This window comes from Cygnus atratus, chromosome Z (assembly GCF_013377495.2).
Source record: "Cygnus atratus isolate AKBS03 ecotype Queensland, Australia chromosome Z, CAtr_DNAZoo_HiC_assembly, whole genome shotgun sequence".
Taxonomy (NCBI): Eukaryota; Metazoa; Chordata; class Aves; order Anseriformes; family Anatidae; genus Cygnus; species Cygnus atratus.
The window spans coordinates 83,729,606-83,755,198 of record NC_066396.1 but is presented as its reverse complement, the minus strand read 5'-3'; the positions used below and the strand labels follow the sequence as shown (position 1 = coordinate 83,755,198).

The 25,593-nt window shown below is 50.6% G+C and overlaps 1 protein-coding gene across 1 annotated transcript in view; it reads left to right on the top strand.

The window, feature by feature from the left end:
- Window positions 1-22,500, top strand: part of LOC126913659 (maternal embryonic leucine zipper kinase-like) — a 38,711-nt gene extending 16,211 nt beyond the window's left edge. The window contains exons 2-6 of the mRNA XM_050716552.1: window positions 17,439-17,507; window positions 18,650-18,742; window positions 19,541-19,639; window positions 22,313-22,399; window positions 22,495-22,500. Coding sequence (XP_050572509.1) covers window positions 17,439-17,507; window positions 18,650-18,742; window positions 19,541-19,639; window positions 22,313-22,399; window positions 22,495-22,500 — 354 coding nt within the window. The remainder of the gene's footprint in view (window positions 1-17,438; window positions 17,508-18,649; window positions 18,743-19,540; window positions 19,640-22,312; window positions 22,400-22,494) is intronic.
- Window positions 22,501-25,593: the final 3,093 nt, after the last annotated feature.

The following is a 25,593-nucleotide window of genomic DNA, read 5'->3' as shown; positions in this document are numbered from 1 at the left end:
TGTTGTTAATGACAGGAAAAGAGGGGATGGTTTTAAACTAAGAGAGGGGAGATTTAGAGTAGAGGTTAGGAGGAAATTCTTCCCTCAGAGGGTGGTGAGGCACTGGACCAGGTTGCCCAGAGAGGTTGTGGATGCCCCAACCTGCAGGTGCTCAAGGCCAGGTTGGGTGAGGCCCTGGGCAACCAGATCTAGTGGGTGGCATCCCTGGCCATGGCAGGGGGAATGGAACTAGATGATCTTTATGGTCCCTTCCCACCTGAGCCACTCTACATTTCCATGGTGGTATGATTCTGTGATCCTGTGAAGAAGACCAAGACACTGTCTGTGGCAGAGTCACAACTTTTTATTTTTACAACAACCACATGTGCCCTGCTAAAGGCGCCGGGGCCTCTTGCAGGGCTGGGGAGAGTCCGGGTTGCTGTCGGCCCTCCTCTTTGGGGGGCGCCGGGGCCCCCCAGGTGAGCTGTCCCTGCCCCGGCCAGGAGGAGAGGGCCCGTGGCTGCAGCCCTGCACCACGGCATCTTCTGCTGCCACCTGTCCTGGCTCTGTGAAAGGCTCCTCCTGCTCCCCGGGGATAGGTGCAGTGGGCAGGTGGCCAGGACCCCCACGCAGGGCGGCACTGGAGGTGCTGGGGAGCTCGTCGATGTCAGAACCCTCTGGGCTGCTGGAGGAGAGCAGGATGGTGACAGGAGCATCCCAGGGGAAGGCAGCAGGGCTGGGGGTGGCTGGAGGACTGTCTTCTGGCTGCCAGGTGTCTTGGGAGCCCTCGAGGTCCACCTCAGGGCCATTCTGCTGCTGGCTGGCAGGAGGGGGTTCCAGGAGCCCCAGTTCCTCGAGGAACTCGTCGCTGCACGTCTCCACCATGGTGTCAATGAGCTGCTGCACAAAGCTCACCGTGTGGCCCTGCAGCAACGGCTGCAGCTCCCGGACCAAGGCCTGCTCATCTAGCCCGCAGCGGCACAGCCAAGCGATGATGCTGGCCTCCAGCACGTCCTGATCCCACCAGGCAGCCCCGAACAACTCCCTGGCTTGCTGGCGCACCCAGGGCCGCAGCGGACCGAGGATTTCCAGGTGTTCCCTGAAGAGGGATGCCCATTCCTCAGGCAGGAGGCCGCTCACGGCAGTCTGGGGCACCGGCTCTGCAGCCCCCTGCTCGTCCTGGGGGCTGTCATCTTGGGCCTCTGCGCGGCGGGCAAGCTGGACCTCCAGAAAGTCATCTTCCGACCAGATGGAGTATCGGATGGAGGTGATGTCCTGCCTGCAGAGGGGGCAGGTGGTGCTTCTCTTGGCCCAGCGCATGATGCAGCCGAAGCAGAAGTGGTGCTGACAGGGGTTGACGTAGCTGGGCTCCTTTGGGGTCCCCTGGCACACAGGGCAGGTGACATCCTCAGCCTCACTGGCCATGGTGTTGGCTCGCTGCAGCGGGCTGGGGAGAGCTGCAGATGGGGAGCTGCTTCCCCTCGCTGGCGCCGCAGCGACAGGTGCTGCACGCTGCAAGGAGAGAGGCCAGGGTCAGTGGCTGTGCTGGGGCGGGCAGTGGCAGTGCCCCGGCCCCTCAGCAGGAAAGCCCCCGGCCTGAACCCCGGGGCACGTGTCCCCACACAGCTCACCTGCGCTGCTGCAAGTGCTCCTCACAGGGCCCCGGCTGCCTGAGCCAGGCAGGGCCGGGGAAACACAGGCACTGGCTGCGGGGACGGGCACTGAGAACAGCTGCCGACGGCCCCACAGCACAGCTCCAACAAATCCTTGCTCGGCGCTCCAAGCCTCGCACAAACGCTCAGCAGGAATCCAGGCACGAGCCAGGCTGGGGCAGGCTCTGCCGGCGCCCCAATATGAGCAGCGAGGGCCGTGAGGTCACAGTCCGTTGCTGGGTGACCTCAGAGCCCATCGCTGGGTGACCTCAGAGCCCATCGCTGTGGGTGACCCCCAAAAACCAAAGCACGTGTCTGAGAGCAGTGCCCAGACGTTTTGTGAACTCCAGCAGGCTTGCTGCCCTCACCACTTCACTGGGAGGCCTGTTTCAGTGGCCAAGCCCCGTGTCAGTGAAAAATCTTTTCCTCACCTCCAGCCAGACCCTCCCCTGTCACAGCTCCATGCCATTCCCTCGAGTTTTGTCACCGTCCCCAGAGAGCAGAGCTTAGCGCCGGGCCCTCCGCTCCCCTCGTGAGGAAGCTGCAGGCCGCCATGAGGCCTCTCCTCAGTCTCGTGCAGGCTGAACAAACGCAGGGACCTCAGCCGCTCCTCATCTGTCCTGCCCTCCAGACCCTTCGCCACTTTGAAGCCCTCCTTTGGATGCTCTCTCTCTAAGAGTTTTATGTCCTTCTGATAGTGCGGTGCCCAAAAGTGCACACAGGACTCGAGGTGATGCTGAAAGGGCGCAGAGCAGAGCGCAGCAATCCCTGCCCCCGAGCGGCTAGCGATGCTGTGCTGGAGGCACCCCAGGATGCGGTTGCCCCTCCTGGCTGCCAGGGCCCACGGCCGACTCACGTTCAACTTGCCATCGACCAAAACCCCCAGAGCCCTCTCCGCAGGGCTGCGCTCCAGCCTCTCATCCCCCCACACTGTCCGTACAGCCAGGGTTGCCCGTTGCCAGGTGTGGAATCCCTCACTCGCTCTCGCTAAACCTCATATTGTTGGCGATTGCCCAGCTCTCTGATTTGTCCAGATCTCTCCGCAAGGCCTTCCTCCCCTCGATGGAGTCAGACGCTCCTCCCAATTTAGCATCGCGCGTAAATGGACTCGATATGCCCTCAAGTCCTACATGCAAGTCAGTTAGGACAACCTTGAAGAGAACTGGCCCTAAAATGGAGGCCTGCGGAAGCCCCCTAGCGACCGGCCGCCAGCCTGATGCAACCCCATTTACGATAACCCTTGGAGCCCGACCCGTCAGCCACTTGTTCACCCATCGCATTATGCATTGCTCTAGCTGTGTGCTGCTCAATTTGTCCAGAAGGAGACAGTGAGAAACAGTATCGAAGCTGTGCTGAAATCCAAACAGGTGCCATCAGCTGGCTTCCCTTGGCCAACTAGACCGGTTGACCACTTCATTAAAGGAAATCAAGTGCGTTAAGCAGCACTTTCCCCTCGTGAACCTGCGTTGGCTGTGATCAATGACTGCGTTGTCCCTCAGGTGATATTAAGAACTCCCAGAATATTTTCACCGTATTTTTACCATTTTTCCTTCCCAATTGATTGGGGGGAGTTAACTAATCATAACATAATAATAATAGCAATAAAGAGAAAATCATACTCATGTTCATAAGAAGAACAAGAATAAAAGAATATGGAAGGTAAGCGAGGCAAAGTGCAACCGCTGCCCAGCTGCTGACAGATGCCCATGCCATCCCCAAGTAGCAGCCCTCATACCACCCTGGCCTAGCAGTTCATAGTAATAATTCAGCACGATGCCCTGCGTTGTGGAATATCCCTTTGGCCTTTTGCAATGTCCCTGTGTGAAGAGCTTTGTACACAACAGATGCAAATCTGCTCCCATCCACTGCTTTCTCTGTTGAATGTAGAAGGGCAACATTGCTGACGACTGCTCTCTTACAGCCCCCAGCCTTATATCTCGATCCTTAAGCATGCTACATTTAAAAACAAAAGGGGAGAGGGGCAAGGGGCAAGGGGCAATGGCAAGGGCAAGGGCGAGGGCGAGGGCGAGGGCGAGGGCGAGGGAGAGGGAGAGGGAGAGGGAGAGGGAGAGGGAGAGGGAGAGGGAAACAGAAATGGAAACGGAAAGGAGAAAGCAAAGGAAAGGACAAAGGAAAGGAGAAAGAAAAATTTAGGAATGTTTTTTCTGTATGGTATTGAGGAGAGGATGACTCATCTTGTGTAGAATAATGAGTATGGTCCTAATGTTGGCTATACGGAAGGAGAAGCGTCTCTCCTCCACGTTGTGTATGGGGAACAAGACCGAAGAAAAGGAACCTTTGTGCCTGAAACAGAAGAAATGGAGGTTAATTTAAAAATGTTATTTCTCTAGGCCAAAGGAAAAATGCACTGAACACTAGGCCAAGGCAAGAAATAGAAAGCTCTTCTTGAGGACAGAAATCCCAAAACGTAAGCACAACATCGGGGGAAGATTAGGGCTGTCCAGAGGAAGAAGAAATACCCACAGAGTGAAGTGGCAAACCCATCCCTGGCTGGAGTAGGGTTGCAAGTTGCAGCCTCTGCTTACACACAGGATGGCAAGTACAGCAGCAGTCTCTCCGCAAAACAGACTTTAAAAAGAGAACACATTCCTAAAACATGGGAGAGATCCCTAACACGCTAGCTCTCAAAGTCATGAAGAGAGCGGAAGAGTGGTTTTGCGCGCAGCGTTTGCTGTTTCCATTGCTTGTTAGGGTTATGCTTTCCTTGCATACGGCATCTGCATACAGATGCTGCGAAGCTTCCAGGTCGCTCCCTGTCACCGCGTGAGTTTTCACAAAGGAGAGTCCTAATGGAGGGAAACTGGGCTGCATGGACTCAAATAATAAGCCTCATGCTTAAGGAAGCCAGCGTCCTCCACAATTACACTTGGCAGTCGGTGCCTGGACGCTGCCCAGTTCTGGGGGCATAGAATCACAGAATCACCGAATCATAGAATATCCTGAGTTGGAAGGGACCCATAAGGATCATCGAGTCCAACTCCTGGCACCACACAGGTCTACCCAAAAATTCAGACCATGTGACTAAGTGCACAGTCCAAATGCTTCTCCAACTCCAAGAGGCTTGGTGCAGTGACTACTTCCCTGGGGAGCCTGTTCCAGTGTGCGACAACCCTCTCAGTGAAGAACCTCTTCCTGATGCCTATCCCATCCCCAAGGAGCAGCCCTCATTCCACCCTGGCCAAGCACTTCATAGTAATTGTTCAGCACGATGGCCTGTGTTATGGAATATCCTTTTGGCTACTTCAGCTCAGCTGTCTTGCTTCTGTCCCCTCCCAGCTCCTTGTGCACCGCAAGCCTCTTTGCTGGCAGACAAGTGCTGGCATAACCCGTGCAATAGTGTCCCTGGTGAGGTCCAGCTCTCCATGGCAAGCCCCTCAAACATTGCATTGTTTTTTCACGTTGACAGTAATGAGGTAGCAAAGAGAAATCCAAGAGTGATCAAAAGGGACTTTACGGCTTTGCGGCAATTGGTTGAAGGATTAGGTGCACGAGCAGTGTTTTCCTCCATCTTTCCAGCAGCAGGTATCAATACTGAAAGGGACAGGCAGACCCAGCAGATGAACAAGTGGCTCCGAGGCTGGTGCCACCAACACGGTTTTGGGTTCCTTGCTGACGGGAAGGTCTACATGACACCAAGCCACCTGGGTCCTGGTGGGAAGCACCTTTCTCAGAGGAGGAAAAGGATTTTTGCCCTGGAGTAAGCAAGGCTGATTGGCAGGGCTTTAAAGTTAGATTCAAAGGCGGAAAGGGACAAAGCCAGGCCTGCCAGCGATAAGCTATGGACTGCACACCAAAAACGGAGGGACTATGTGCTAGCAAGACCCTTCAGTCTGCCCAGCGAGGGGCTGGGTTCAATGAAGCACGTCTGAAACATTTCTCCACAAGCGCATGCAGCATGAGAAACAAGCAAGAGGAGCTGGAAGCCTTGGCCCCATCCCAGAGCTACGACACTGTTGGCATGAGTGAAACCTGGTGGGAAGAGGCCTGTGACTGGTGCGTTGTGATGGATGGTTCCAGGCTCTTCAGAAGGGACGGGCAGGGCAGGTGAGGCGGGGGGGGGGGAACGCGCTATGTAACGGAGGCACTGGGCTGCACGGAGCTCACAGTCGGTGACAATGGGGTTTAGAGCGCTGGGTAAGGACTAAGGGACAGGCAGCTGAAAGGGATGTCATTGTGGGAGTCCGCTGTAGATGAGTCGGCCAGGATGCCGACACTGATGAATTATGCTTTAAGGGACTGAGAAAACTTCTAGATCGTCTGCCCTTGTCCTTATGGGGGACTTCAGCCTGCCAGACATCAACCGGGAGTATCACATCGCTGAGACAAAGAGGTGCAGGAGATTTCCGAAGCACGTTGACGCTATCTTCTTGGTACAGGTACTAGGAGAGCTGACTAGGAAAGGTGCCCTGCTAGACCTGCTGCTTGTAAAGAGGGGGGGTCTTGTGGGTGAAGTGTAAACGGGAACACTTCAATCTGAGCAGCCTGGACTGGTTGTTTTGCTGTTTTTCTGCGGCCCTGCTCAGGTACGTGAGCATCCACGTGGTGCACTTTACAACCAGGTTGTCTACCTGGGCAGCAAGATCTTGGCCCAGTGCAGCAGCCCAGATGGGTTGGCCCCTGTGCTGCCAGCAGCTCTGCTTCCGTTGCTTGAACCTCCTGCACAGGGCATTTGCCACCATCCACGGGTCAGGAGAAAGAGCGAGCATTTTTCCCATTCTGCCATATCTAAAGCCAGCTGCAAGAGGGGAAGCATAACCCCCATTTTTAAAAAGGGAAAAAGGAAGAGCCAGGGAACTGCAGGCCTCAGCTCTGTGCCCAGTCAGATCATGGTGACAGGATCCTCCTGGAGTGAGTGGTGAACAGCCAGCATGGCTTCACTAAAGGTTTGCCTTGACTGACAAACCTGGTGGCCTTCGACAGTGGGGTTACAGCATTGGTGCGTAGGGGAAGAGCAACTGACACCATCTACCTGGACTTGTGCAAAGCATTTGGCACTGTCCTGCACAATATCCTTGTCTCTAAGTTCGAGAGACACGGATTTGATGGATGGACCACTCGGTGGGTAAGGAATTGGCTGGATGTCCACACTCACGGAGTTGTGGTCAATGGCTCAATGTCTAGGGGGAGGCCAGTGAGGAGTGGTGTTCCTGAGGGGTCACTGTAGGGACCGGTGCTGTTTAACATCTTTGTCGCTGACATGAACAGTGGGATTGAGTGCACCCTCAGCAAGCTTGCAGACACCAAGCTGTGTGGTGCTGTCAACATGCTGAAGGGAAGGGATGCCATCCAGGAGAACGTTGAAAAGCCGGGGAGGTGGGCTTGTGTGAGTCTCATGAGGTTCAACAAGGCCAAATGTAAGGCCCTGCATCTGAATGAGAGCAATCCCAAGCACAAAAACAGGCTGGGCAGAGAATGGATTGAGAGCAGCCCTGAGCAGAGGGTTCTGGGGGTGGTGGTTGATGAGAAGCTCGACATGAGCTGGCAATGTGTGCTTGCAGCTCAGAAAGCCACTCGTACCCTGGGCTGCACCGACAGCATGGTGGCCAGCAGGGAGAGGGAGGGGATTGTTCCCCTCTGCTCCGCTCTCGTGAGACCCCCACCTGGAGCCCTGTGTTCAGCTCTGGGGCCTCCAACACATGAAGGACACAGAAGTATCAGAATGAGTCCCGAGGAGACTGTGGGGATGATCAAAGAACTGGAGAACCTCTCCTATGGCTGAAGGAGTTGGGGTTGTTCAGCCTGGAGAAGAGAAGGCTCTGGGGAGACCTTAGAGTGGACTTCCAGTGCCTCAAGGGGGCTACAGGAAGGCTGGGGAGGGACTCTACGTCGGGGGGAGTAGGGATAGGCCAATGGTTAAGGGCTTGAAACTAAAAGTGGGTAGATTAGGTGATCTAGAAAGAAGAACTTCTCTACTCCGAGGCACCAGCACAGGCTGCCCCGAGGAGCTGGGGCTGCCCCATCCCTGGCAGTGCCCAAGGCCAGGCTGGATGTGGCTGGGGGCAGCCTGGGCTGCTGGGAGGTGTCCCTGCCCATGGAAGGGGGGTTGGAAGTGGGTGGTCTATAAGGTCTCTTCCAACCCAAACCATTCTATGATTTCTTAAGAACAATCTTCCCTGTACGATCTTTCTCATGCCAAATAATCTTAGATATTTATTTCTCCTTTGGACAAAAGACATGTGATTTCCTTAGCTGCCACTGATGAGTCCAGAGAAGAGCAATCTTTGAGACTGTTCCCCAAGAAAACACAACAAAAAACAAAACAAGCAGAGCAGAACGTGATGGGATGGTTTTGTCGAGACAGGAGAGAGAGCCATGCAGAGCAAAAGAGGCTGATCATATTTGCAAAGGGTATTTAACTCCCAACAAGCTAAAGTTAACTCCAGTGACAGCTGAAAACATTAAGCATCTTCCAGGATGATGGTGTCTATCCACAGGTAAAATCATGCTTTCTGGGGAGCACACTCCAGAGAGTATCATTAGAAAGGGAGATAAAAAAGGTTACCAAAATAAAATAAACACTTGTTTCATCCTGAAAATGTAGATAATGTTTACTAAACCCTCTTCTCTGAAAGAGACCATTATGGATTGCCCATTTTTCTAAGCTGTTTCCCATCTCCCCATCTTCTTTTTCTTCTGTCTTTTGTTGTCTGTGATGTATTTGAACTGGACTCTGTATGAAGGTTTATTTAAACAAACTATAGACAAAGACATTTCAACCACAACAATGTGTTTCCACTTAGATTCCTACTGATCCAGTTGCTTTGGTTTTGTATTTTGCCACTTGAATCTTTCTATTTAGTAACACGTCCACCTAAGACTGATATTAGTGTTCTTTCTAGATGAAGTTATCCCAAAGAATTTTGCATTTTTTTTCACCTCTTTAGGTTTTGTTTTGTTTTGTTTTCTACAACAGCAAGAGGTTTCTCTGTATTTTTTTTATATAACTGCCATGAAGTCCTGTTGCGAAGCAGGAAACAAAATCAATAGAGAAGGCAAGCCATACCAGCTCACCTTTGAATTGCTGTACACTTTTCACTTTTCTCTTTTCATTTAACAGTTTTCTTCAGTTAATTTCTGATATGACCTTGTGACTAGTCTTTTGTATTTCAACATATTTCTAGATCGCAGGTCACCTCAACAGGAGAGGCACTTGGCTCTCCAGAAAACTTGTGAGGAAGCAGGCTGGTTTGTTCAAACAGGGCAAATTCCTCTCTGGCCTTTCTTGTTTCTGACTAAAACACTTAACTCGGGCTTGGATTAGGTCAATGAAGAATAAATGTAAATCTAACCATTCTTGGAGTGAAATCAAAATGCCCACGTGTTGCTTTGACCAACTTAGCCAAAGCAGCACCAGGCTGCGGATAGGCGAGGCTTGTGCCTGCCCTCTGCTCCTCCTCAGGGCAGCCTTCAGATGCCTGTGCTATCTAACCGTATTGCCGAGCGACATTAAGCCACACAGACTGCTTCTGGATGCTTTCAAAGGCTACCTGTCTAATAGGTCAAATGCTGATTTATATCAAATGAATAGCTGGAAAGGTACTGCAGTGTGAGTTACTAGAACAGCACTCGCAGCTGGAAAAGAGTTTTAGAACATTCTTTGAGCTGAGGTTCTGCTATGATAAAGCAATGGCATTTCAAAGCACATTAATCACCCGTGACCAAAGGGACAGTGGGGGCCAGCAGGGCACGGGGACGGCACCAGGAAAAGGGAGGGAAGGCAGCAGCATGCACGGGGCTGTGCCAGCTCTGGTTTGAATCACACCGAGACTTTTTCTGCTGTATATTCAATCTATTTTATTGTTCTTTATTACACCACCCGCAGGAGCCCTGCTAGAGGTGCCGGGGGGGCGGCCTCTTGCAGGGCTGGGGAGAGTCTTGGGCACTGCCCGCGCGGGTGCGCTTCCTGGGGCGCCGGGACCCCCGAGTCGAGCGGTGAGGAGTGGAGGGGCTGCGCCTGCAGGCCCGGGCAGAGGGACCTGCTGCTGCCTCCTGCCCCAGCTCTTCACGGGGCTCTTCCTGCTCCCTGGGGCTGTCTGCAGCTGGGACTTCGCCAGGACCCCCAGGCTGGAGCATGCTGGATGTGCCGGGGATCTCCTCCGTGTCAGGGTCTGCAGAGCTGCTGGAGGGCGCGGGGCTGGTACTGAAGGCTCCCTGCGCTGGAGCAGCGTGCCCAGAAGCAGCTGCAGGTCTGGCCTCCTGCGCCCTGGCAGCGCGGCTGCTCTCGAGGCCCAGCAGCCTCCGTGCCTCCTGGCCGCAGAGACCCACGATGGTGCCGACGAGCCCGTCGATGAGCGGCACGGTGAGGGGCCCCAAGCCGGGCTGTGTGTGATGAATCATGGCGTCCCTGTCCAGCCCCATCACACACAGGGAGTGCAGGAGGAAGCTCTCTGCAGCTCTCGCCTGCCACCAGCGTGTCCCATAGATGGCTGAGAGCTCCCGGCGAAGCCAGGGCAGCACAGGGTTGAGGATGTCCCTGCGCTCCCTGAACAGCATGGCCCAGTCCTCGGGCAGGAGGCCGCCCACAGCAGCCCGGCTATCGGGCTCCGCAACCCTCTCCTCGGCTGGCACAGAGGACGGAGCCAGCGCTGCAGGGCTGTGGGGGGCGGTGGCGCTGCCTGCCTGGAAGCCAATAGGTACGGGCACTGCGGGAGGGGAGACGATGCATTCTAGGTAGTCTTCCTCTCCCCGCACGGAAACCTTGATGGTCCTCATGCCCGTCCTGCAGAGTGGGCAGCTCGCCTTCAGTTTTGCCCAGCGCTGGATGCAGCCCAGGCAGAACTGGTGGTTACATGGTGTCGCGTACGCCACGTCCTTTCGCCCCTCCCGGCAGACGGGACACGTCCACGCCTCCTCTGTGGCCATGATCTTCACGCTAAGGTGCGCTGGGGAGAGCTGATGGTGATGAGCTGCTCCCCTGCACCGGCACTGCAGAAGCAGGTATCGCGCACCCTGCGAGGAAGAGAGAAGGTCACTGGCTGTGCCCCGGCCCCTCAGCAGGAAAGCCCCCAGCCCCAGCCCCACGGCTGGGTCGTCCCATGCCCCCCGCGGGCCGCCCCGGGGCACGTGTCCCCACACAGCTCACCTGCGCTGCTGCAAGTGCTCCTCACAGGGCCCCGGCTGCCTGAGCCAGGCAGGGCCGGGGAAACACAGGCACTGGCTGCGGGGACGGGCACTGAGAACAGCTGCCGACGGCCCCACAGCACAGCTCCAACAAATCCTTGCTCGGCGCTCCAAGCCTCGCACAAACGCTCAGCAGGAATCCAGGCACGAGCCAGGCTGGGGCAGGCTCTGCCGGCGCCCCAATATGAGCAGCGAGGGCCGTGAGGTCACAGTCCGTTGCTGGGTGACCTCAGAGCCCATCGCTGGGTGACCTCAGAGCCCATCGCTGTGGGTGACCCCCAAAAACCAAAGCACGTGTCTGAGAGCAGTGCCCAGACGTTTTGTGAACTCCAGCAGGCTTGCTGCCCTCACCACTTCACTGGGAGGCCTGTTTCAGTGGCCAAGCCCCGTGTCAGTGAAAAATCTTTTCCTCACCTCCAGCCAGACCCTCCCCTGTCACAGCTCCATGCCATTCCCTCGAGTTTTGTCACCGTCCCCAGAGAGCAGAGCTTAGCGCCGGGCCCTCCGCTCCCCTCGTGAGGAAGCTGCAGGCCGCCATGGGGCCTCTCCTCAGTCTCGTGCAGGCTGAACAAACGCAGGGACCTCAGCCGCTCCTCATCTGTCCTGCCCTCCAGACCCTTCGCCACTTTGAAGCCCTCCTTTGCATGCTCTCTCTCTAAGAGTTTTATGTCCTTCTGATAGTGCGGTGCCCAAAAGTGCACACAGGACTCGAGGTGATGCTGAAAGGGCGCAGAGCAGAGCGCAGCAATCCCTGCCCCCGACCGGCTAGCGATGCTGTGCTGGAGGCACCCCAGGATGCGGTTGCCCCTCCTGGCTGCCAGGGCCCACGGCCGACTCACGTTCAACTTGCCATCGACCAAAACCCCCAGAGCCCTCTCCGCAGGGCTGCGCTCCAGCCTCTCATCCCCCCACACTGTCCGTACAGCCAGGGTTGCCCGTTGCCAGGTGTGGAATCCCTCACTCGCTCTCGCTAAACCTCATATTGTTGGCGATTGCCCAGCTCTCTGATTTGTCCAGATCTCTCCGCAAGGCCTTCCTCCCCTCGATGGAGTCAGACGCTCCTCCCAATTTAGCATCGCGCGTAAATGGACTCGATATGCCCTCAAGTCCTACATGCAAGTCAGTTAGGACAACCTTGAAGAGAACTGGCCCTAAAATGGAGGCCTGCGGAAGCCCCCTAGCGACCGGCCGCCAGCCTGATGCAACCCCATTTACGATAACCCTTGGAGCCCGACCCGTCAGCCACTTGTTCACCCATCGCATTATGCATTGCTCTAGCTGTGTGCTGCTCAATTTGTCCAGAAGGAGACAGTGAGAAACAGTATCGAAGCTGTGCTGAAATCCAAACAGGTGCCATCAGCTGGCTTCCCTTGGCCAACTAGACGGTTGACCACTTCATTAAAGGAAATCAAGTGCGTTAAGCAGCACTTTCCCCTCGTGAACCTGCGTTGGCTGTGATCAATGACTGCGTTGTCCCTCAGGTGATGTTAAGAACTCCCAGAATATTTTCACCGTATTTTTACCATTTTTCCTTCCCAATTGATTGGGGGGAGTTAAATAATCATAACATAATAATAATAGCAATAAAGAGAAAATCATACTCATGTTCATAAGAAGAACAAGAATAAAAGAATATGGAAGGTAAGCGAGGCAAAGTGCAACCGCTGCCCAGCTGCTGACAGATGCCCATGCCATCCCCAAGTAGCAGCCCTCATACCACCCTGGCCTAGCAGTTCATAGTAATAATTCAGCACGATGCCCTGCGTTGTGGAATATCCCTTTGGCCTTTTGCAATGTCCCTGTGTGAAGAGCTTTGTACACAACAGATGCAAATCTGCTCCCATCCACTGCTTTCTCTGTTGAATGTAGAAGGGCAACATTGCTGACGACTGCTCTCTTACAGCCCCCAGCCTTATATCTCGATCCTTAAGCATGCTACATTTAAAAACAAAAGGGGAGAGGGGCAAGGGGCAAGGGGCAATGGCAAGGGCAAGGGCAAGGGCGAGGGCGAGGGCGAGGGCGAGGGCGAGGGCGAGGGCGAGGGCGAGGGCGAGGGAGAGGGAGAGGGAGAGGGAGAGGGAAACAGAAATGGAAACGGAAAGGAGAAAGCAAAGGAAAGGACAAAGGAAAGGAGAAAGAAAAATTTAGGAATGTTTTTTCTGTATGGTATTGAGGAGAGGATGACTCATCTTGTGTAGAATAATGAGTATGGTCGTAATGTTGGCTATACGGAAGGAGAAGCGTCTCTCCTCCACGTTGTGTATGGGGAACAAGACCGAAGAAAAGGAACCTTTGTGCCTGAAACAGAAGAAATGGAGGTTAATTTAAAAATGTTATTTCTCTAGGCCAAAGGAAAAATGCACTGAACACTAGGCCAAGGCAAGAAATAGAAAGCTCTTCTTGAGGACAGAAATCCCAAAACCTAAGCACAACATCGGGGGAAGATTAGGGCTGTCCAGAGGAAGAAGAAATACCCACAGAGTGAAGTGGCAAACCCATCCCTGGCTGGAGTAGGGTTGCAAGTTGCAGCCTCTGCTTACACACAGGATGGCAAGTACAGCAGCAGTCTCTCCGCAAAACAGACTTTAAAAAGAGAACACATTCCTAAAACATGGGAGACATCCCTAACACGCTAGCTCTCAAAGTCATGAAGAGAGCGGAAGAGTGGTTTTGCGCGCAGCGTTTGCTGTTTCCATTGCTTGTTAGGGTTATGCTTTCCTTGCATACGGCATCTGCATACAGATGCTGCGAAGCTTCCAGGTCGCTCCCTGTCACCGCGTGAGTTTTCACAAAGGAGAGTCCTAATGGAGGGAAACTGGGCTGCATGGACTCAAATAATAAGCCTCATGCTTAAGGAAGCCAGCGTCCTCCACAATTACACTTGGCAGTCGGTGCCTGGACGCTGCCCAGTTCTGGGGGCATAGAATCACAGAATCACCGAATCATAGAATATCCTGAGTTGGAAGGGACCCATAAGGATCATCGAGTCCAACTCCTGGCACCACACAGGTCTACCCAAAAATTCAGACCATGTGACTAAGTGCACAGTCCAAATGCTTCTCCAACTCCAAGAGGCTTGGTGCAGTGACTACTTCCCTGGGGAGCCTGTTCCAGTGTGCGACAACCCTCTCAGTGAAGAACCTCTTCCTGATGCCTATCCCATCCCCAAGGAGCAGCCCTCATTCCACCCTGGCCAAGCACTTCATAGTAATTGTTCAGCACGATGGCCTGTGTTATGGAATATCCTTTTGGCTACTTCAGCTCAGCTGTCTTGCTTCTGTCCCCTCCCAGCTCCTTGTGCACCGCAAGCCTCTTTGCTGGCAGACAAGTGCTGGCATAACCCGTGCAATAGTGTCCCTGGTGAGGTCCAGCTCTCCATGGCAAGCCCCTCAAACATTGCATTGTTTTTTCACGTTGACAGTAATGAGGTAGCAAAGAGAAATCCAAGAGTGATCAAAAGGGACTTTACGGCTTTGCGGCAATTGGTTGAAGGATTAGGTGCACGAGCAGTGTTTTCCTCCATCTTTCCAGCAGCAGGTATCAATACTGAAAGGGACAGGCAGACCCAGCAGATGAACAAGTGGCTCCGAGGCTGGTGCCACCAACACGGTTTTGGGTTCCTTGCTGACGGGAAGGTCTACATGACACCAAGCCACCTGGCTCCTGGTGGGAAGCACCTTTCTCAGAGGAGGAAAAGGATTTTTGCCCTGGAGTAAGCAAGGCTGATTGGCAGGGCTTTAAAGTTAGATTCAAAGGCGGAAAGGGACAAAGCCAGGCCTGCCAGCGATAAGCTATGGACTGCACACCAAAAACGGAGGGACTATGTGCTAGCAAGACCCTTCAGTCTGCCCAGCGAGGGGCTGGGTTCAATGAAGCACGTCTGAAACATTTCTCCACAAGCGCATGCAGCATGAGAAACAAGCAAGAGGAGCTGGAAGCCTTGGCCCCATCCCAGAGCTACGACACTGTTGGCATGAGTGAAACCTGGTGGGAAGAGGCCTGTGACTGGTGCGTTGTGATGGATGGTTCCAGGCTCTTCAGAAGGGACGGGCAAGGCAGGTGAGGCGGGGGGGGGGGAACGCGCTATGTAACGGAGGCACTGGGCTGCACGGAGCTCACAGTCGGTGACAATGGGGTTTAGAGGCGCTGGGTAAGGACTAAGGGACAGGCAGCTGAAAGGGATGTCATTGTGGGAGTCCGCTGTAGATGAGTCGGCCAGGATGCCGACACTGATGAATTATGCTTTAAGGGACTGAGAAAACTTCTAGATCGTCTGCCCTTGTCCTTATGGGGGACTTCAGCCTGCCAGACATCAACCGGGAGTATCACATCACTGAGACAAAGAGGTGCAGGAGATTTCCGAAGCACGTTGACGCTATCTTCTTGGTACAGGTACTAGGAGAGCTGACTAGGAAAGGTGCCCTGCTAGACCTGCTGCTTGTAAAGAGGGGGGGTCTTGTGGGTGAAGTGTAAACGGGAACACTTCAATCTGAGCAGCCTGGACTGGTTGTTTTGCTGTTTTTCTGCGGCCCTGCTCAGGTACGTGAGCATCCACGTGGTGCACTTTACAACCAGGTTGTCTACCTGGGCAGCAAGATCTTGGCCCAGTGCAGCAGCCCAGATGGGTTGGCCCCTGTGCTGCCAGCAGCTCTGCTTCCGTTGCTTGAACCTCCTGCACAGGGCATTTGCCACCATCCACGGGTCAGGAGAAAGAGCGAGCATTTTTCCCATTCTGCCATATCTAAAGCCAGCTGCAAGAGGGGAAGCATAACCCCCATTTTTAAAAAGGGAAAAAGGAAGAGCCAGGGAACTGCAGGCCTCAGCTCTGTGCCCAGTCAGATCATGGAACAGATCCTCCTGGATGCTGAAATCCAAACAGGTGCCATCAGCTGGCTTCCCTTGGCCAACTAGACGGTTGACCACTTCATTAAAGGAAATCAAGTGCGTTAAGCAGCACTTTCCCCTCGTGAACGCCTCCTGATTGAATGAACCCTCAGCAAGCTTGCAGACTCCAGGCTGTGTAGTGCTATCAACAGGCTGGAGGGAAGGGATGCCCTGGGCTGCACTAACAGCAGCATGGCCAGCAGGGGAAGGGCAGGCGAGGGCCATTTTTCCCCTCTGCTCTGCTCTCCCGAGGCCCCATGTGGAGCCCTGTGTTCAGCTCTGGCGCCCCCAGTATAAGACAGCGTGGACCTTTTGGAGCGAGTCCAGAGGAGGCCACAGGGATAACGAGATGGCTGGACCATCTCTCCTATTAAGACAGGCTGAGGGAGTTGGGGTTGTTCAGCCTGGAGAAGAGAAGCCTCTGGGCAGACCTTATAGTCTAGGAAGAAGTCTAGTGGGAAGTGTTTCTGCCCATGGTGGGGCAGGGGGTGGAATTAGATAGGATTTAAGGTCCCTTCCAACCCAAGCCATTTTGTGATTCTATGACATGTCATCTCATTGGTAAGTGTGATCAAGATCCAATAGTTTAAACGTTAAATTGAATATACTTTACATTTTCTGCCTTCTCATAAAAGCCACTCTTCTGTGTTCACAATAACTGAAATAATTTTAATTCCTGCCTTGCTTTTTAAATTATTTTAAAATAGCATCAGCAAGGTCTGTGGGACACCAGAACTCCCAAATAATTGCCATCTCCCCTGGGCGATTTGTACCACCCACGACATGAGATGAGATGTATTGGATATAAAATTTGAGGAAAGGTTTAGGTTAAGTGGTCGGACTTACGTGTTTTTCCCGAATGTGTTAGAACTTCGTATTTTTAGAGATGCTGATATCTCCAAGAAAAGCAAACCCTTGGAGCTCAAGCAATTTCCCAGACAGCTGATGAGATCTTTGTCTCCAAAGAGCCTTTTCCCCAAAACCAGAAAGCGTTGTTTGTGCCTTTTGCAAGGAATTGGCTTCTAGCTGATGAGCTGGTGAATCCAGAGGAGGATATGATAACTTGGGTTGGAAGCGACTGCAGAGATTTCTGCTTGAACCTCCTGCTCAAAGCAGGACCCAGTGTCTGATGGCTTTATCCAGTGCCATCTTCAAGCCCTGCCATGGACGAGGCTGCACGCTTTTTCTGGGCAGTCTGTTGAGTCCCTGACCATCCCCTGAGTGAATGCATGCCTGCTGTCTGTCATCATCCCACCGTGCCCTGCTGAGAAGAGCTTGGCTCTGTCTTGCTGCCCTCCTTGTAGGTGTGAAAAGGCTGCCGTGAGGTTCCTCTGCAGACTGACCAAACATCTTTCCCTCAGCCCCTCCTCACTGAGCAAGGGCCCCAGCCCCTGAGCAGACTGGAGGCCATGCACGGAGCTTTCTTCCATTTGATGTCTTTCCTGCAGGGGGCCAAAACCTAGATGCAGCGTTGCAGATGTCCAACAAGAGCTGAACAGAGGGCTCAGCCCCCTGGTCTGGTGGTGCTGCTTCCTAATTCAGCCCACGGTAGTGTTGGGCATCTTTTGTGCCTTTTTTGTGCCCTGTTCAGCAGATACAAACTAGTCTTTGCCACCTGCGGTACCGGACTATGGGGTGAGCTTGCTGACAGCCAATGCTGGTCTGTAGAGGAGAGCTTTTTGCAGCCTCTAACTGCTGACAGCAGCAAGAACTAATGAAAGAAAAGGTGGTTCCTCGGATGCTCAGCTGAAAAGCATTATTTGCTGCCTTCTCTTTCACCAGGAAAACCTGCTGATTGATGAGGAACATAATTTGAAGCTGATAGACTTTGGACTCTGTGCAAAGCCAAAGGTAAGAGCATCTGCTCGATCCAATACGATGTGCACCCAAGAAATGCATGTTTGACCACAGAATGCAATGCAGTGACTTGCCCAAACACCCTAAAGTAAAGCCATTGATGTGGTTGGTATACAATTACTGCTTCCGTGGAAGGGACTGAACTGCGCAAGAGAACAGTTAACAGCTGTGGTTCTGAGCAGCCTGTTAAATAGTTTTCTCCATGTAGACTTGGTATTTTTGTAACCTAAGGCAGAGATCATCTGGCACGTACGGCACCTTCTGTCTCATACAAGGGCCCGTAATACTAGGTTGGCATGCACTTTTCCCTCATGCATTTTTCAACTGTGTATGTCTTTCTTCAAAAGATTTTTGTGGAGATGGAGGTTGTGGACAGAACCAACTAGTTTATACAGGTGACACATGCAGATCCTCTGGTTTTATGTGTTTGTACTGAATTGTTTCTTGATCCTAAAAAACGTTTTTAGGAGCCTTTTCTGTTTGCTATTTTAACATGCAAGGCAGGTGCTGGTGAAGATCAATGTAATGGGAAGACAGTTTTAGGGGTTCCAAGAGAGTTATTCACCCTCAGATTGTTTTACTTGACTCAGTAGAGCAAGTTAGAGCATCATGCTGGTAATCGAGACCCAACAGGGCATCAACTCAGTGGAATAACGTCATCTTATTGTGATCTGTGTAGAAGACAGTGCGTGTGAAATAATAACATGGTTTTGATAAGGACGTATTTTATCAGTGGTTCTTTGAAAAGTTATTGCATTAAGTATTGTCATAAATAACCAGCTAGCCTCATGCCCAGTAGCTCTTAGATCACTTCTTCACAGTTTGTATCTTTTATCTGCACATTTGCACAGGGAATTCACATTAATAGATGAGGAGCTAAGGAAAAGAATGCATCTTGCCAAGGAACATAGATAAAGGAGCAGTTTGGGATCAGAATGTGTATAGGATGTTTGTGGTCTTAGACTGTTTGCTTAGTGTATCCATATATTACAACAAAGCAAAATAAAAGGTGAACATAGATGCATAGCAGATGAAGAGGGAGCCTCTGAGGCTTCTACTGTGTCATTACTAGATGACATAAACAGTGTTAAAGCCAAGGCTTCAGTGTGATTATTCTGATTTCTGTGTTATTCTAGGGAGGTCTTGATTACCATCTGAACACCTGCTGTGGAAGCCCAGCTTATGCAGCACCAGAGCTAATTCAGGGCAAAGCATATATTGGATCAGAGGTATGTAGCAGAGTTTTAGTGGAGTTTTTTTCCCTCTGGTGCCCTGTCTGGAAAGGCAGTGAAGTTGGGGTACGCTCGCTTGGTTTCCCTCCTGAATGCCCCTGGACGGCATTACTTTGGTACTTCCCACAGCTGCCTCAACTAGCCTTAGCAGTCGCAGACTCAAACAGTGCCATTGGCCACGGGTCAGGTAGCTGGCTAGTTTGTATCTGGCTAATTCTTACCTACCTACACCAGTTGCTCCATCTTTTAGTGCCCTACAAAACAGTAATGTTCTTCTACTACAAACTCTTTGAAGGAGCAATGTACTCTGTCAATTACTCCTCGCTTGTCACAAACTTTTGTGCAGTCTCGGAGTCTTAAATGATTTGTCAGGCTCTTCTTTAGCTTGCAAGTTGTGCGTGAAGACTCGGTCCCTTTTTGTTGCACAATGTTGTAAAAATTGAGAGCAGAAAATGTGAAGAGGTTTCTCAGCTTTGATTTCATACCTGGAACTCTGGGACTACTTGCAATTTGCATTTGCATTTAATCTGTCCAAAATGTTCTAATGGGAATCCCTTCATGCTGCTTGAATTGCTTTGCTATTAGGATGGAGTCAGTCTTTTGTTTGTTCTCATAGCTTTTCACCGCTGTTGTTGGCCTCTGATTCTTGCTTTTTTGTTTGTTTGTTTTTCAACAAGACGAGCCTACTTTTCATGAAGTGTATGTGGACTTTGCCAAGGGCGGACAACATGGTCTGTCATGAAGCCCTTTTAGATACATCTGCTTTGTGAACATCTACTCACTTTTATTTTTTAGGCAGATATTTGGAGCATGGGTGTACTGCTGTATGCTCTGCTGTGTGGCTTTCTCCCTTTTGATGATGACAACGTCATGGCAGTCTACAGGAGGATAATGGTAGGTATTGATTGTGCTAGGAGGGCCATGGCTGAGTGTTACAAGAGGTTTGCTTTTCTGGTGACAGAACCTGCTGAGCTTTGCCTAAGGCGAAAAGGCCTTTGTGCTGCATTTTGTCCATTTTTGCTGCTCTTCCTAGCAGTATTTTGTGGATTTGTTCCATTGGCCTTCAGGGTACTCTAGCCTGGTGCAACTGGTTCATGATAGCAAGTGGAGTTTCAGGAGAAGAATTTTCTTGCCAATGTGCTGGATTTTTGGGTGGGATTTCATCTGGCTTCTCCGTATGCTGTGACAGAACTGTAAATCTGCCATTGGATTTTCCAACATTGAGTGTTCTTGAATGCCAGCTATTCTCCTCTCTAGGAAAGGCAGGATTCTGCCTCCACTATTGCGATTTCCTCGTCCAGAATGAGCATGCAAAGAGCTTTCTTCCATTTGATGTCTTTCCTGCAGGGGGCCAAAACCTAGACGCAGTGTTGTAGATGTTGTCCAACGAGAGCTGAACAGAGGGCTCAGCCCCCTGGTCTGGTGGTGCTGCTTCCTAATTCAGCCCGTGGTAGTGTTGGGCATCTTTTGTGCCAGAAGACACCTCTGGGTTACATTCAGTGTGCTGTCTGTCAGCACCTCTCTGTCCAGAATGAGGAGGAAATGCAAGACCCCATAAATTGCCTCCAACAGAAAAGGCTGAATAGGTAGTAAGTAACAGCATTGAGTCGTTGGTTCTGTTTCCCCGTAAATTCCTCCCAGTGCAGCTAAACAGCTGCTGTTTGGCATCCTGTAGACAACTCCACCATCCACTTGCAGGCTGCCAGCAAATTTCCGTGCACAAAGCCTCCAGTAAGCCAGCGGAGTGCGGAACAGCTGTGTTGGCTGAGGTCTTTGGCTTCCTCTACCTGCTTCTCCTTCCCTGACCAAGAGCTTGGTATGTCTGAAAAGTAGAGGAGCATCCTGAAGAGGATTCAAGGACTGTCCTGGTAGGAGGGACAGGAGATTTTGGAGCCTACAAGGATGATTTCTGCAGAGTTGAGGCCTCACTGCCTAACACGCGCAGGAGCCAGGAGCTGCATTCTTTGGAGTGGTGGAACATTGGCCAGTGGAACTTGTTGAGGTGAACAGAGACGAGCAAGTTTTAAAACTCAGTCTGAGTGCAGTGGAAGAGGGAAATCTCACAGGTGTTAAGATGCAGGCTTGCTATTTCTGCTCAGAATTTGTTTTAATTCTGTGTGGCTGCGAGCTGAAAATTGCTTGAAATGGAGACACTTAGGCATGCTTGTGGAATTGAATTTCAAGCGTTACAGATGCTGAAATGTACTGTAATCTCAGCTCAAAGCTGCTGGAAGGCTGCTGCTTGAATCTAAGCTCTACAGTTACCTTAAAGGAGGCTCTAGCGAGGTGGGGATTGGTGTCCCCAAGCACCAAGTGGTAAGACAAGAGGAAATGGCCTCAAGTTGTGCTGGGGGAGGTTTGGGTTGGCTATTAGGAAAAGTTTCCTCACTGAAAGACTTGAGAGGTATTGGAACAGGCAGCCCAGGGAAGTGGTTGAGTCACCATCCCGGAGGCATTCAAAAACCGTGTAGATGAGGTGCTTGGTGACAGGGTTTAATGGTGGGCTTGGCAGTGCGAGGTTAAAGGATGGACCAGATGATCTTAGAGGTCTTTCCCAACCCAAATGATTCTATGGTCCTATGACTGGAAGCAGGATCACAGTGCTTGCACACAGTGTTTCTTTCCCTGGAATGCTCCACATCTCTTCGTTTGGGAATACGTAAGTCAACCAAGTATCTGCTATAACTCCTGTAAGAAGAAAATATTTCTGGAGTGATCTTATGCCTCTGGTAGCTCCTGCGAGGTATTTGCCTTCCAGCCCTGTCCTCAGTCAAGAAGATGCTACTTCTGTTTCACCTTCTCTCCTGATCTGTAGTAATATATTAAAAGCAAAGTGGATAATGGGGCTTCTTGGATCCACGTGCAGATCATGTGTGTTGCTCAACTTGCCTTACTTTCCCAGTAAAGCTGCATTGTGAAATTGCCAACAATCCATTTCTAAGGATCTCACTAACATGTCCATGAAGACATGATTGGAATTCTTCCTCCGTGGAGAGGAACCCATGATGGAGCAAAACACAAGTTTTCTTGCGAGCATGTTGGACGTGCTTATGGTTTATCTTATTTCTATGTCTCAGAGAATTGCTCGTTCGGCTAACAATTTGACCTCCTTGAAAGCGTTTGTCCTGTCTCCCAATTGTTTGCCAATGCCTCCTGGTGGCCACTGGGTGCCACTGTTTCTCTAGGTAAAGAACAGCTCGCTGCACGTGCGCTGTCAGTTTTAAGTGGCTCTGGCAAAGACGTGCATGCCTGATATAGCTTTGCGTATTTAAGAAGAGATAAAAGTGTAGCTTCCACTCAAGTGAAAAATCTCATCTGCAGACAGGCTTTCGTATGTGAGTTCAGAAACTCTCACCAAGGAGGGCCGAGACGCTGAAGTTGCTGAAGTTGTGTGACTCTGTTTACTCACGGCAGTATTTAGCTGTGATGCTAGCTAAAATACAAAATTTGAAATCATGGATAATTATGGACTCAGCCTGCTGCATATCACAACAGTGTCATGGTCAGATGTGACTCAGTGAGATAACCTGAAAGCTTCATGCTTTAATGTAGTCCATGTTCTTGCAGCAGGGACACCTTGACGAAGACTGTGTGACAGAGCTTTCCGTGTTTCACAACCAGAGCAGGGAGAGTATATCAGAATTAATATCAGAGGTAAGAAATACATGTTGTTAATTTGTTGTAATTAAGCACACTAATACAGTAAGTAACCTTAGCGTGTTAACAGCCTCATGGTCCCTTATTCTCAGGCATGAGTCTTGCTGTGCTTTTCCAACTTACGGAATCCCCACAGACCTTCAGGATTTATCACTACAGCTCTGAAGCTCAAATTTGCCTTTTCTTATTCCTCCTTTCATTGTGTTTCCTAAGCCTTATTGTTATTTTCTACCGTGCTAATATCCTTATGAATTGCTGAAAGGCAAAATAGACTCAACCTAAAAATGTCTGGGTGAACAACGGATGTCATGCACTGGCTTAACTCCTTGCTTTGAAATGTTCCGATAGGGAAGAGAAAATTATCAGTGCATCACTCCACCAGGCTATAAAATAAGTGTGGGGGAATTACTTTTCACAAACTTTTATAGAAGTGAATCTGTTCCTGTCCCATTGGAATATAAATGACAAAAGCTGAGCTGACTACCTGTAGAGGAATTGTAACAATGTGTTAGTGGTGATATTCTAAGCTGGTAGAAGGGTCTTACAAAATGAGGTTGACTCCAGCCTTAATGTGAATCTGAAAATTGTCCTTTGAAATGTATTTTTTTATTCTACTGTGTAGAATGAAGATTTGGGGTAAAATCTTTCCACATAACTGTAGCAGAAACAGACTTTTAAAATATGTGTTCTACTTAAAATGGATAAATTTCGGATTAAACACTGCTTTTTTTCAGTTACAGGAAATAATCTGAATAATCTACCTACAGGAGGAAACAGTCTGTCCAATTAAGTTTGTGGCATTTACAAAGTCCTTTACTGGAGGACTTCTAATGCCTTATAACTTATACAAGCTAATGGTATTATGCTGCAAACCTCGCAAGCGTTTTACTTGCAGTCCTCATAGCAGTTGTGTTGCTGAAAATCACACCAAAAGTTGATTAAAAAAAAAAGTGAGTTTTGTTGAAATACTGGACACTCTGAATTAATCAGAGCAGTTGCTTACCACCAGCCGACTGATGCCCAGCCAGTCCCCAGTGCACATCTGCCTCCTCCCACCCTACTTCCTCTGGTTATATTGTTGAGCATGATGTTATATGATATGAACTATCTTTTTGGTTCGTTTGTGTCTTCTGTCCTGGCTGTGTCCCCTCCCTGCTTCTTGTTGCACTCCCAATCAACTTGCTGGCAGGCAGCCTGGAAAGAGGAAAGAACTTGACTCTGTGTAAGCACTACTCAGAAACAACTAAAACATTGGTGTGTTATCAGCACTATTTCCATTACAAATCCAAACGTAGTACCACATGAGCTACTATGGACAAAATTAAATCTATCACAACCAATCCAACACATCCAGGAACAATGGTGGTCTGTCAAACCTTCCTGCCCCTGAGGTGACCATGAGGGAAATGATTTAAAAAACTAGGTGATGAGGTGATTCCTGCACCTGTTTGAGCCTCTGGTATGGGTATAATAAGGGATTGTCCCCAGAATTAGTCATGACAGTGAAAGATAGGCTCCAATTAACTTTTCTAATTGATACAGAAGCATAAATGTACATGGCTAATGAAGAACAGTATAGTGGAACTGCTCCATTAAAAAGACAACCATTATCCATTGTGGGAATTAATGGAAAGGTAACAATGCATCCTCAAGACAAGGCTGAATTGGAATTAGTTGATGGTCATGAGACACAATCCCTCTTGTTATTTGGGGAAAAAATGAATATCCTTAGGATGGATGTTTTCCAAGGACAGTGATGGATAGTTTTGTTTGGGAATGGAAAATTGCTGTCCTGCAGGGATTTGACCTCATGGGTCATTCCCCATTACAACTGAATTTGTTACAAATGATTGAACTGCTGCCCAGCAGCAAAGAAACAAATACCCCACAGTAAAGGATTCCACTAGAGGCATGAAGGCAATGAATTAACAAAATATTTGGCGGAGAGGGGAACTGTTAAAAAAATCCATTCCCCTTTTAATTCTCCAGTATGGCCTGTTACAAGTAATAAGGACATGGTGGCTTACAGTAAACTACAGAAAGTTGAATGCAGCTACTAAACCATTGACTGCCACAGTATCCAGTCTGTCTGACAAACCAAATCTGCTTAATACAGCAGGATTTAAATGATGGTTGTCGTTGGTGTTAGAGATATCTTTTGGTCACATTACCACGGCAGGAACAAGACAAATTTGCTTTTACTTTGGAAGTAATACAGCATATTTTTGCTCAATTACCCCAGAGATTTAAGCACAGACCCACACCAGCACATACCCCATTGGCTAAGGCATTAGAAGAAGTAAGGTTACCTGCTGGAATCACGTTAATTCAATATGTAGATATTGAGTGGGGGCAGTGATGAGCAGCAAACACAAGAAGGAATGGGCTTCCTCATAGACAGGCATGTGCCCGCAGTACTCGTATCTGTTACCCACTCTCACAACTGTTTGCAATTGCAGGCAGTTGTACTGATTGTTGTGCTAAGAAGCTACACATGAATGGCCAGGGGTATATTCCAAAAATAGAGTCCCTACTAATATCAAAAAAATTCTCAAATTCACCTTTCCAACCAAATGACACAAGCATAACACTAGTACTACATAAAGTACAAATGAGAATTTTGAGTACAATGAGACCTGTACAGGCTGGAGAGCTGGGCAGGAAGTAACCAAATGAGGTTTAACAAGAGCAAGTGTAGAGTCCTGCTCCTGGGAAGGAACAACCGCATGTATCAGTACAGGCTGGGGGATGACCTGCTGGAGGGGAGCTCTGAGGAGAAGGACCTGGGGGTCCTGGTGGAAGACAGGTTGACCATGAGCCAGCAGTGTGCCCTGGTGGCCAAGAAGGCCAATGGGATCCTGGCGTGCATAAAAAGGAGCATGGCCAGCAGGTAAGGGGAGGTGATCCTCCCCCTCTACTCTGCCCTGGTCAGGCCTCACCTGGAGTACTGTGTCCAGTTCTGGGCTCCCTGGTACAAGAAAGATGGGGATCTTCTGGAAAGAGTCCAACGGAGGGTAACAGATGATACAGGGCCTGGAGCATCTTCTCTATGAGGAAAGGCTGAGGGACCTGGGTCTGTTCAGCGTTGGGAAGACTGAGAGGGGATCTTACCAATGTTTACAAATATCTTAAGTGTGGGAAACAGTGGGATTTGGCCAACCTCTTTTCAGTGGTTTGTGGGGATAGGACAA